The 13,771-nt window shown below is 39.3% G+C and overlaps 1 protein-coding gene across 1 annotated transcript in view; it reads left to right on the top strand.

Annotated features, from left to right (window-relative positions):
• Positions 1-8,503, top strand: part of VSTM4 (V-set and transmembrane domain containing 4) — a 32,548-nt gene extending 24,045 nt beyond the window's left edge. The window contains exon 8 of the mRNA XM_021539241.4: positions 5,891-8,503. Coding sequence (XP_021394916.2) covers positions 5,891-6,016 — 126 coding nt within the window. The 3' untranslated portion in view covers positions 6,017-8,503. The remainder of the gene's footprint in view (positions 1-5,890) is intronic.
• The last annotated feature ends 5,268 nt before the right edge of the window (positions 8,504-13,771 follow it).

Below are 13,771 nucleotides of genomic sequence, written 5' to 3'. Positions count from 1 at the left end.
ACGTAATTACTACTCTCCATATTTTCCAATGTCATATTTCTTAGCTTTGGCACTGAATGTCTCTCTTGATATTTCAACATTTTTACTGGCCAGTAGATGGATTTCTAGAGGATATACTCTAGAGGATATAATTTTGCAGATCTAGCTTCAGAACTTCTGCACAAGTAATTTCTGAAGCTCCTCTGTTACAGGGGTATCTCTGGCTTTCTACTAGCAATCAAGTTACTGACATTGGTAAACACTTGAAGCTCTTAAAAAAATCTTTTTCTGACTTCTGAGTACAATCTTAATGAGGAAGTCATCCCACTGAAGTTCATAGGGTTTGAGCATTAAGTGTGTCTGTGGCCCTCAGAAGCACTACTGATTTTAGCACAAGAAAGACCATATATTTTAAAGGGAGGGATTTTCCAATGTAGATTTAAAAACCAAGACTATCAGATCCTTTTCTCTCTGAAGCTACAGCAAATTTTCTCCTGCCTGACCCCAGTGCTAGCATGTGCTTTCTCCAGTGTCTCAGGTGGCCCAGGCACGGGAGTGGCAGCCCATTCACTGTACATGCTGGATCTTTGCTTCAGCACATCCTCGCTTTCACCTCACTCACTGACCCTTCAGTGATGGCCAGGCTGGCAGCCATATCCCATCCCATCCCTGGCTGTAAAAACCAGGTGCTTTGAAAGGAGATACGCAGGCGAGATGATGGGCTACCCCCTTTCCCCTAGGCTGCACTCAGCATGCAGTTTCCACCCTCTGGGCATGCATACAGAGACAGCCAGCAATCTCCTCCCCTGGTAACAAACTCAGTCAGTTGGCCTGGGGAGTCCTGTCTGAGCACTTCTGGTGGGGTGTCCTCAGCAGTGACACCGGATGCTCCCAAGCTGTGCCATCTGGACAGTATCTGCATTTTTTCCGTGGAGCTTTTTACCAACTGTGACTACAAAACAGGATGTTTCTCAAACATTAAAGGAAAAAGGGCAAAGAGTCAAGTTTGGCTTTTGCAAGAGAAAGGGAGAGAAAAATAATGGTAGTTCCAGAATGTGCTCGCTAAGAAGAGCTCCTTCATGGCAGTGGGGCCAGGCTGCTTGCTTGGTGCTGTGGAGTGACCTGGCAAGAAGTGCAATTCCTAGAGACTGGATCACACAAACATCAGCAGCACCTCTTGACTCTATACCTTTCCCATGTGCACTTCCTGCAGCATCCCTGGGCACCACGTGCCCACCCGACAGCAGGCACGGCTGGGCCACAGGTGGCAATTTGCCAGGCACTGGCAATCACACCAGCAAATATCTGCAGAATTGGCAGGGGTTTATCCTTGCTGACCTCATCCTTTCACTTGTGAGTGCGGGGCACGCCAGTGAAGGTGGAGTTTCATTTTCAAGTTTACTGCAGGAAACCAGAGTTGCTAAAAATACTGTGAAGCTCTGACCTGAAATTTCATAGAATGGCTTTAGAAGGGACCTTAGAGATCATCTAATTCCAACCCCGCTGCCATGTGCACAATTTGGGACATATGCTTGTTAAATCCAGAAAACTCAGATGAAAATTCAATGTCATGTACAGGGTTTTTTTTCCCCCGTGTAGAAGTCTTTCTGTATCATACCTCAAACAAAAACTACATTACATGTGATTATATAGACACTGAATTCAAAGGGGAATGTCTGCAGCAGTAGTCTCTAAAATATTTAAGACTGAAATGAAGTGGGAAGTCAGGCCTTTTCTGCTTATTTTTGATAGTAAACTAAAAATTCACATTGGGTTTGTCATTTTCATGATAATGTGTGTGGTCATGGAACAGTCAGATCGCAGCAGTGCATGTTGGCATCAGTTGTTTTTCCAGAGAACTTAAATTTATGAGGTTATTATTTGCTTGTTTTCTTCATACCTAATCACAAATTTGGATGAGAGTAGTCTTAGTTAAAACTTAAGAACTTTCAAGTCTGACATTGCTCACAGTAAACATTCTTGAGGCTGCAAAGAAACAAACTAGATAAGCCTGGTAGGAGCGAACTTGACATTCCTGGTCATTATGAAATAAAATTCAGAATAATTTTGGTTAAAACCCCAACCCTTCTAGCTGGGGTTCTAGTTCTAGTAATTAACCCTTAGTTAATTTCTAACACATTTATATACTAGACAAACCCAATAAAAACTTTACTTTACTTTAGTTTCTTTTACATATTCACATGATAGACCTTGCAGATTGCTTAATAAGAAAAATGTTCCTATAAGTGAACTCTTTTGAATAGTTGCCAATGGGAAGTCCTGTGACTGGAATAAACTAAAATTAAACTGAAGAAACCTGGAAGAAGAATCATTTTGCATTTGCCAGAAGATACATGGAAAATCATAACTCTTCCTAATTTATATTTTGGCAAGGTGTATGATCCCAAGATGAGAAAACAGACATACAAGATAAATACTGTATCTAGGAATGCCACATTGGAATAGAATCCTACTTGAAAAAATAATTTCAATATTATATTAGAACAATGATGCATTTTTTTATAAAAGGATCTTGTAGCTCTAGAAATCCCAATGACCTCCTCGAGGAAGACTCAGGACAGAAAGAGAAAGTTGAATGGCCAGTCATTCATTGTCTCTTCCTCTTCTGCCCTACCCTCCATCCCACCTATAACACCAGTTATTAAAGTCACAAAATTGTTCCAGAAAGAAAGTGGTGGCACAGTTCCAGGTTAACACTGCCAAGACAATATCCAATCCTAATGAGAGATTAAATTGTAGAATTAGGGTTTTTTGGTTTTTTTTTCCCTATCTGCTCAAAAAAGTTGGTTTTGGACAAACAAACCAGCAAAATTAAATTAAACATGTGGTTGATAAATGAAGTGCAGAAGAGTGTATGGAATAAAAACCTGGCTACCACAGGTACTTAAAGTGCTGTTGGCTCCTATGCACTGTTATTGCACATCTTTTGCTGAAAACTGTATACCTTTCACAATTTTGAACCTCCTGTGTGTTTCCTCATATTTTCAATCAAATTATTACATACTAGAAATATGCATAAGGGAAATTATTCTACACATTTTATGGTGTGCTGTTGCTTGTAGCAGTAATTGAAGTACCTTTTCCACTTATGAAAGTACTAATTTTATTTGGTTTTATTGCTTTTCTAGATGCAATTATTTATTTAGTGTGTTTTGGCTTTATTAAATTATGTTTACTATAGGAACATCATAAAAATGTATGAAAGCAACACATCAGCCACTACTGCCCAATGACTTATTTTGGGGAATCTAGTGTTATTTTTCATATCCAAACATAATAGAATAAGGTAAGAATAAAGAGATAATCTACACTGGAAAACAATGCAATTTCGAGATAATATAATAAAACACCTGGACAATATGATTTCATAAATCTTACTTCTAAAATTTACATGAGCTGGGCATTAGAGTGGCTATTTTAGGACATGCGGCATTTTCTAAATGGAAACATAAGAAATATGATTAAACAAGGGGAAAACATATACAGATTTAACTTGTCCTGAACAACTGGTTCCTACAGAACAATGAAAATATTTCTGCCTCAACAGATGTCTGTATCAGACTTAGGAAATGTAGAGTTTTACTCCAGCAGTGATCAACAGCTTTGTTTCAAAAGTTTTATCAGATTCTTTTTTAGGAGGCTTTTCATAAGCAGTGTGAAGGTCTGATGTGACACAAAAGCTGGCAGCAAAATTCTCAATACCTTCAAACAGAAACTCAATATATTGTCATACACTGAAAATAAAATCTGCAGCATCTGTTGGTGTTATTGTGGTGCCCACCTTCAATATACCTCCTGTATTTAGCTTCTGTTATTAGCATAACTAAATAGACAGGTGCATAGCATTTGAAATCTCAAAAGGAATGTCTAACTTAACATAAAAGCAAAAAATAACTGAAGTGCCTAGAAACTGAGGCTGATACTTTCAGGATAGAAAGAAGAGGGTAATATAAAAATTTTTCAGGCATCACAGCAGTTGACTAAGAGTTTTTTTCAAGTCTTTAAGCCAAGGCCAGGATAGGAGAGATGTCCTTCTAAACACTGTGGTTCAGTTCAGTCTTAACATATTAACAAAGAAAATACATGTTTGATTTCTCTTACAGTCAAGATCTGTCTGGATCCACAGGAATTCCCTTTGTCATTACACCAGAGAATTCAGTGAATGCAGGAAATGTTCTGTGTTGTCAACAGCAGAGCATTTGATAGTGAATGAGGACCAGAAATTAAGATGAAATAGGGCAACACATGGAAGTGGGGCAGGGAGGGAAGACAGTGTGACCAGTGAAATGCAAAGGTGCCAGCCCTGCAGGCAGTGCCCTGCAAGGGGGTTGCACTCACTTTGCACAGATCGGTTGACTTCAGTGACACCACTCGCAGCAGTGACACCACTTGCACAGATCTTTGAGAATTTGATCTGCAGGGAAGAAATAAGCTCAAATTAATGCTGGAAAAGTGTAAACTTTCTCACCCTGATGTAAACAACCAGAAATGCTGAGTGTGAGCAACTGTTGAGGCAAAAGGAGGGTATTCCAGAGCAGTGCAAAGGACAGAAAGCAGGGAAGCACAGGGACTGATTTCAGAGGATATTAGATGTTTATCTTTTTAGACAGAAGACAATACAATACTTATTCAAATACATTTCAAGGAATCAGGAATCATTTGTGTTAAATCAGAAATAAATAAGTAATAAATAAAATGTGTAACTTTTGGCCTTAGCAGATATTTACAATTTCTTCCTAATATTTAAGTACTGTGTACTTCAGTTTTAAGTTTACAACTGCTATTTCTTAGTCTAAGAGGTGCAACCTTTTCATGGTTACATCTTGTGACTGCAAAAATTTTCATGGCTGAAACGTTTTGGTTTTTTTAATTGTCTTCTGCACTTCAACTTGATGACACCAGTTATTTGGGTAGAACACAGTACTCAAGAAAATTCTCCAGTTCTTCACTTGCACAGGGCTGTAGAAATTCACCCTTTTTCAGGGAGCATAAACCTCAATCTTCTACAGATAAACTAAAATCTATTTCAAGTACTGAGGGTCTCACATACAATTCCAGAGCAAGTATTTTATTTGTTGCTGCATTTTCTGAGGTGAATTAGACATGAACAACCCACTCCCACCTGTGAGCAAAACACATGCATGAGCACAATACAAGATTTTCCTCCTCTTAAGCCACCAGAGTCTGAATGAAGCTGCCAATAGCAGTAGGCAGCTTCTGCCACACATGAGAAATTTGTTCAGTAAATCTTATTGACCATCTCCCTTAGCTAAATTTTATAGTTTTAAGTCAAATTCAATCATTGTAATACAGCAGACAGTTTTGGTGGTATGGCCTTTATTCTAAACTCTGAACTCATCTATAGCTTGGCAAAAGTATTGAAATTCCACTGGAATGGCAGTAACTCTATCTAGTTTTTTCTGCCTTCTGCATATTTTTAACATTTTTTGGTTCTGTTAAGAACTATACTGAGAGGCTCTGTGAGTGGCTGTGATTAGAGATGTAACTGGTCCAAGGTTTACAGCTGGAAAGCACATCTGGCATATAGCTTTCAAATTGTGAAATCTGCAATAAATAAAATTGGGAAATTTAGTATTAAGAAGGCTGAACATTTTGCTAACATACATCTTTCAAATCTGTAATATTGGAATTGTCAAAATATTCTGTGTTTGTAAAATTAGAAGCAAATCTGAAATTCCTACTTAGCCCTGTTTCCTATTTTTAATACTGTTTTTATTTCATCTTCTATGAACTAGCTCTAATGCAGAGTAAACTGCTTAACAACCTGGTAGAATTAGAATGGGTGGGAGAAAAACTATACCCGATGTTATAAAATACCTACATTCAGTGGAAACAACGTCATAACAAATTTGTTGGTTGTGTTTTGCAGCCAAAAATCGCAGAGGAGAATTTAACATATGCTGAACTTGAACTGATGAAGCCAATTCAGGAAGCCAAAGGCATTTCCAGTATGACAGTCTACGCACAGATACTCTTTGAGGAGAACAAGCTGTAATAGTTCATGCCTGTATAAATGTCCTTTGTCTGTGTTCTATTTAATTCTTGCTGTGCTGTTTATTTATAAAAATCATTCAAATGTTCTTATTTTTTTATTTCCATTCATGCACTTCTATTTTTCTATGAGACTCTTAAACACGATGTAGTTGAAAGTAGTCATAGAAAAAGCAGCTGGTCAACAAGTGACATCCCAGACAGCCTTTGTGGTGTTCTGTTCCTCTGTTGGAAATGGACTGAAGTTCCACCGCGGGCATTTTGAGCACTAAACATTATTCTTTCTTTACTGCTGATATGATGAGTCCAGCTGCAAGTGTCAGTATCTTAGGAAGCCTCAGGAGGACAAACAGCAGGATCCATGCCCATCAACCTGCTACTGAAGGAGATGACCACTGACCAGGAAAATGGCCACTTTAATGCATTTTGCCCCATCAGAAAAATAATAACCCAGTAAATCTGAGACTTTTTGCTACAGCCAAGGAAAAGCTAAAATTACTTTTTCTACTTCTTTTCCCCTTCTTCAGAAATAGTTAAAAAGGTTTGTGTTCTATATTTTCAAATTCCCTTTCTAAATGACATTGTCTTTAAAAATTTATGCTACTTTTAGTATGGTGTTTGAAATAAAATATTTCAAAATAATATGGAGGAAACATTTATAGTTAAACTCCCATGATTTAAGGAAGAATATTCATAGCTTGGGAATATCTCCCAGGATTTGATTTTTTAAAATTCTGATTGAGAATAGGAAAAAATTGTTAGTGAGTAAAAAACTGAGAGAACCAGGACACTGTTTGTGGTCTTGGTTTAGTTTGGTATTTCCAAACCTGCAAAAGTTTCCTCCTGTAGCCTGCACCAATAAGCTGCTGATCTAGAGGAAAGAATTACACAGCTTCTCCTTCAGTATGGAACAGACTCTGTGAAGCCCTCCTGACTTTAGAGTTATTTCTTTGGAAAGACCAGGGCTCAGGAGATAGGGAAATGGGCCTAATGTCAGGACACAAAATAACATTCCTTTTTCTTTACCTCTTGATAACTGAGAAGGCATTCTTCTTTTTCCTTTGATACACATTCATGGGAAATGAGCTATTCTGTGCCATCCTGGGCATTTCAGTCACGAGTAGCTGGACTGATGTTTTCAAGCTCATTTATCTTCAGTGTCTAAATTTCCCCAAAGCTCAGTGATAATTCGAATACCTAACATCTTTCAGCTCTTGGGAAGATTTAACCCTTGAGTAACTGTGCAGTTCATGGAGATGTAGAGGCCTGGGCTCTTCAGGTCACCATCAGGTCACGAAGAGCCGATACTTGGCACGTGCCAGACCTTCTCCAGGTGTGTGAGGGAGCCCCATGACAGGCTGCTCATCCAGCAGTATTTATTGTGGATTTTGGAGCACTCCTTGGGCTCTGGAGTAACTAAGATGGCCCAAGTTGCTTCTTCCTTTACAGGTCACAGGCCTTTAGTGACAGAACAGCTTCTCACCAGGGCTCAGAGCAGAGCTGGGAATCACCACAGGAACACTCGTGCCCTTGTTCCTGTTACGGTGTGGGAGTGCAGGAGAGGAGGGTGGCGGGACAGTCAAGGATGGGGACATACATCCAAGGACAACCATGTGACAAAGCACATCACTGCCTTTTGGAGGGGTTCACCAGAATAAGCAAGTCTGTATAAACTGCTTTTTAACTTTTTTGAACAGTGGTAGAGATTAGGCAGCACACAATCTGCTATTGTCTAGCCAGGATCTGTAAATATAAAATGCAGTCATCTTCTTCCACATTGGATAAAAATCTCTTCTATAAAAAGGTATTTAGGAAAAGCTTATCAGGCTGACCATTATGTACAGTACTAATTCCAATTCTATTTCTTCATCAAAACAATTCTTTCCAAACTAAGGGCAGCTTTCAAAAATATATTTGTTAGTAATTATTTGCATTTTTAATGTTTGCATTTGTGAGTTGTCAAAAAAGATATTTCATCTTTGCATTATTCCAGGATTTAATCACCCACCAAAAGGGCATGGTAGCTTTCCTTGTTCTCTGATCAGGTGTTGGACTTTCAGTGACAACAGCAGTCAGCTCATGGACCAAAACCCAAATTGGTGCTAATGAGTGATTGAAAATTCAGGGATCAATTTTGAAACAGCCAGTTTAACTGTCTATTCAGAGAGGACATCTGTAATGCAGACAGCTGTTCAAAAGGCCTTAGAAAAATATAGAATTTATTAGTTGCTACTTTGGAATTTAAAATCCTAACACATTAATGATTTGATCACTTAGCTGTGAAAACTTTCAGATTTGATTACATTTCTTTTGCATAGAACTGGCCATTGTGCCCATTATTCTGAAGAATCCTCTACTGTATATTTATGCCCAGCATGTTAATGAATACCATTCTTTATGTATTAATATCCTATATATTCCTGTTTATGTTTGATATCTAATTCCCCAAAATAATAGTTAATTGAACTGAATAAATTACCTTTTTTTTTAAGATTTGTTGTCTTAGTCTCTGTAGGATTTATTGCTTCCTAGAGAGGGATATTACTTCCTAGACTGAAGGACATATGCTTATCTCTTACACAGCATTTAGAAAGTCACAGTATTTGGAATTGAATTCTTAATTCTGTGTAAAATTCTAGCTTTTAAAATGTTTTATATTTGAAACTGGCTTCAGATGCAGCAGAATCCTGAAAGGCAACAGACCAGCTGAGTGAAACAAGGCCAGAAATATGACTTGGGAGTACACGCATCTTCCCAAGAAGGTATTTCCTGTATCTTTTCTTATGCAATGTCCACCTAGATTTAATAAAGTCAGATCGTATCACCAGGGAAAGGAAAAATATCATCCTGCAATTAATTGCATATCTGTAAGTGTCAAAGCAGCCCACTGAAAGCCTACAGAGAAGAAAATTTCATTGAGTGTAATATGCTTTAGTATGAGAACTGCAGAATAAATGGATTTAACTCCTTTTAAGAGGAATTGCCAGGCCAAATTAATCCCTGGTGTAATTCTCTCTGGCTTTAGCAGAGCAGCAGCAGAGCTGAAGGTGGCCCATGGTTCTTTTATGACAGGAGTTCCCATGAAAACTCGTACTACCTTATTAAGCAGCAGTTGTAGTCTGTTGAGTCACGCTATTTTGGTTACTCCTTCTGTTGTCATTGGTAAAACATGGCTTTGTGCTGAAATCTTAACAAATACAGCTCTATTAGCTTCACACCAATTTAACACTGGATTGTTAAACGTTAATGTACTGCACCCTATAGCTTTAAATAGAATTAGATATGTTTACAGCTTTGGTTAAATGCACCTTGTTCCTCCACATTAAATTTTATTACTAGAATCCTCCATCAGCAAATAGGAGTAAATCATATTACTGTCGCAGGCTGTTGGGGGGGTTGAATCTGCAGCCCAAGGAAAAGGTATTTTATTACTCTTTATTACAACTTTCTAATTGGTAGGTGTGGTCAGCATGTCATTATCTCTGCAATTGCAAGCAAATTATTTGTTTTAGTATAACTGGAACGTAATTGTGGGGTTCTCTTCATTAAAATGTTCAATAAACTTCTGTCCTTAGCCAAGGTTTAGACAGGTGCTGCTGGCAAAGAAGGACCCAGATCAGAAAAGATGGCATTTAATGTTTACTTTGTAGGTTAAATTCTGCTTTTAAAGGGCTTCTCCAACACACCTCGAGTGAGTGACTTCTGGGTGCCAAGATCCTTTTTGGCTTCAGTCTAACCTGCCAGGGTAAAAGATAAATTCCTAAATTTTACTGCATAATAAGTAGTCCTCTGAATTTTCTGCACTGATGTGAAATGTACTCATTCCATGTGCTTTGTTTCAGCATCAGGTTTGATTCCATGTCGCTGCCTTGGTTGGGCTGATCAAAAGACTGCATGTCAGTGGAGGACTCTTGCACAGCAATAGGAATTTCAGGAATCCTCCATGTCTTGGCACCTTGTTGTGTCTCTCTTTTTCCTTACCAGCATTGCTGGGCTGTTTCCAAACCCCACAAAGGGCTTTTCAGTCTTCCACCACTATGGTCAGAAATGTTTTGGCAGCCCTTTGTGAGCCTCCTGCTGAGACCTGCTCAGGTTTTCATTTTATGTAACAGAGAGAGTAACTGCAGCTGTATTTCCCTGCTGTGAGGATCTAAGACCTGGTCTCTGAGAATCTGTCTCTGCATCTTACAGCAGAGAAGCAGGAGGTCATGTCCACAGAGGCCATAGGCAATCTCACTTGGATTGTGATCCTGGCTAGGGAAAAACTTAGGGGAAAGTGACTGGTTTGGTCAAACACATGGACGTAATTTGAGTTAAGCCTTATTAAAATCCTATCTCTTTGTCTGTAGCAGTATTTTGCCATAAGGAAGTGAATGAGAACACAAGAGTGCTTTTGGGCTTTGTACATAGAGCTGTGACAAGATCACCTCTGGGCCCTTTGTCTTCCTGTTCCAGGCTGGCATCACCTTGGGCACAGTTAACAGTGATACACAACTACTCACAACTCCACATCTTTCCTTGAGAAATTAGCCATTGACACTTTTGGGTTACCCTGAAGAATGAAGAGGCCTGCAGGAACTTCTCTGACTGCTAAGACAAACTCTCCTGACACTGGGGAGGGTAAAGGACCACAGCGCAGAACAAAGACATCACATAAAATATACAGGACAAAAAACCACGTGTGGATGGGAACAGCTGTCACTTTCAAACAGTAACTGGATGCATGTTCTCTCCTTACCATTAAAGCAAGAAGTCATTGAATACTGCTCAGTGGTGCTGCACCATTTCCTCCACCTCTGATTCTGCCTGCTGTGCATAGGAACTAGAATGAAAACTGCTCAGTGATCTCTGTGAAAGAGTTTTTCAGGCAATCAGTTAAGCAGCTTTACACAACTCTTTCCCCTGCACTAGTCCTGTGGGGCTGAAGCCAGAGAGTTAGGCCAGGAATTAAGTTGGCCTTGCAGTTCTTAAAAGAAACTAAATCCATTTTTTTCTACGCTTCTCACACTAAAGTATATTATACTTGGTGAAATTTTCTTCTCTGTAGTCTTTCACTGGGTTACTTTGATACTTATAGATATGTAATTAATTACAAGATGATGTTTTCCTTTCCCCAAGATCTTATTAATATCAAGGTGGACATAGCATAAGAAAAGTCAAGAATCATGGGCTAAGTGCTCAGGTCAGAGGAAGATCAACAATTTTCTATTCACCTGTTATTTTCTCCATGACACCTCTTCATTTTATATGGTCTTTCTTTGCAACTATACTCTGCTCTTAGAGGAAAAAAAGCCCTTCAAATCCCTCGGACAAACATAGCTATGCTCACTTCTACCTCTACTTCCTCCTTGCTTGCTCTCAAAGAACAACCAGAGGATAAAAGAGGAACTAACACAAAAGCCAAAATTAGTAAATCACCATGCACATAATTACAGCAAATGGCAAAGGCTGCTCCTATGCATCACTATAAAAAATAACACTAATTGGGATGCTTTGCAATTTCCTGTACAACCCATAATTAGGTTAGATAAGAAACTAGCAGTGTCTAAGTGCTATAAATGTCTAAATTAAGTTATTTTGAAAGTGCTTGGCACTTTGACATTTGAGAGTTCAGAGTAATTGGGGTATTGAAATAAAATTGCTTCTGTTATTTAAAAGGTCATTATCTTCTTCGGGTAGATATATAAGAACTATTTTCTACTCTACTGAGCTGGTCTATTTGGTTCAATTAGACCTGCTTCAGTAGATTTCTAGTGGGCCTCCTCCCACTTATCACAGCCCCAGCACTGGCACAGAGAAGGGCCTGTAAATATACAGCCCAGATATGGAGTATATATTCAGCTCGTAATCAGGCTCTGAAGAGCCCCCAGCTTCCCCCATGGACACCACAGGCTGCTATACAAGGTGGCAAATGAGTCCTGACACAACAAAAGCCAACAAATGCTGGCTGAAGCCATGCAGACAAAGGCTTTGGAGCAAATCAGGATTTTATCTTCCCAACCAAATAATCTCATAGTCTGGCAGTAGCTCTGGTTATTTCCATAACTACTGGAATTCCTTTATACCATTATCATTCACAACATCCATGGTCCCACTGTCACACAGAGATATGCCTTTTGCTTACTTACTAGACCTAGTACTCTACAACTGTGTAAGTCAAAGGTGGGAATTTAAATGACTGCACCTTGACTGCATTTGATTTTGATCAGTCCAGCAGTGTCAGTAAAATAAGGAGTAAAAGATGTGGACATTGGCTGCGGAGACTTAACTTACCACCACTTCGTCACTGGAGATGCCACAGCCAGGAGATGGTAGGAATGGACTGAGCACCAGAGGGGCAAAAGAGCACTCTCACCCCTGTGGCTAACTTCATGTGCTCCCCTCAGGAGAGCAGAGCATTCCATCAAAACTGGAGTAGATATGGGAGCAGGAGATTTTGTTGTCTCTCTTGGCCAGAGACAATGGAGAAACAAAGTCCTGAGAGCCTCATGTCCAAACTGAACAAGGAGACAATTTCTACCTGAAACAAGGAAAGCTCCCAAGCTGCTGTTACCCCCATGACCACTTTACACCAAAGTCTCCACGTGCATAGAGTTGCAGCACCTGAATATGAAACCCATCAAGTGATTGCTGGACAGATGCACCACTGTCCCCATCAGAAGGGCTACATTTGCTCAGTACTCATTACAGCAAATATTATGGTCACTGATATTCCAATGTACTGCTGAAGGCTGCCTGATTTTGGGTACCACATTTCCATAAGACATTTAACCCTAGTGCAGGGAATAAGGGCGAGCTCTTTCAGATGAGCCCTTTAAAAAATTTCATGTGGCAAATTTTCATGAGCCTCCTGATGCTTGGGAAGAGCTCTGATGACAAACTGTCTGTCAGAAAAAAAGTACAGAGAGGGCTGTCATTCCTCCACAGGAATTACACCAGCCTGTACCCTCACACATCCCCCCATCAGCCTGGCTGACTTTGGTGACAATAATTGGCACGTACACATCTGAACAGTGACGCAATAATGCAACAACTGATCCCTGAGCTAGGAAGAGTAGCACATAGTAACAACTACAGGGAAAATTTCCCTGTGGGAATTACAGATTGCCTTGTATAGATTTTGCAAAAAAGGCTCAAGTAAATTCTCTTTTTTAAAGATGCAAAGGCCTTGCAGTGCACAGAAAAATATTGCCTCATGAATATTAACTAGCTTGGAGAATGCTAGAGATCAGACTCTGCTTAATGCTCAGTGTTATAAGACTTCTGTTGCTGAAAAAGGAAGCAAGATAGCCTGTGTAATAACCAAATAAGTGTAATTAAGACATTTTAGAGTTTATGGTACTCAATTAGATTAAACTAGTTTTTAAAGTCACAAAGGTTTGGTTGTTCCACATTTCTCTTCTTCATTTCCCTATAGGGCAGAGTTAAAACTTATTTCTGCATTTCTTATCCTAATGACATTGAATTTTTTTAAGGTTAATTTTCACCCCGAGCTACTTAGCCCGTGCAAAAGTTGCTTCAGAGATAATTATAACAGTCTGTTGCTGTTCACACTGTTCCATATACAGTAACAACAGAGTTGTGCTAGAAGTATTTGCTGTGGAACTGCTATACTTCATTTTTCAAACATATTCTAGATATGCTACCCCTACATCCCAAGCATGTGCAACATCAGCATACTCACAATTCACAGCACTACTGCCCCATGCCTAGCACTAAGTCTTTTCTATGTATCAGTCAAAGCCACCTCCACATCCAG

Source organism: Lonchura striata, chromosome 6 (genome assembly GCF_050655825.1).
Source record: "Lonchura striata isolate lonStrDom1 chromosome 6, ASM5065582v1, whole genome shotgun sequence".
In the NCBI taxonomy this organism is placed as follows: Eukaryota; Metazoa; Chordata; class Aves; order Passeriformes; family Estrildidae; genus Lonchura; species Lonchura striata.
The sequence above is the reverse complement of the archived record's forward strand: the minus strand, read 5'-3'. Positions and strand labels throughout refer to the sequence as shown.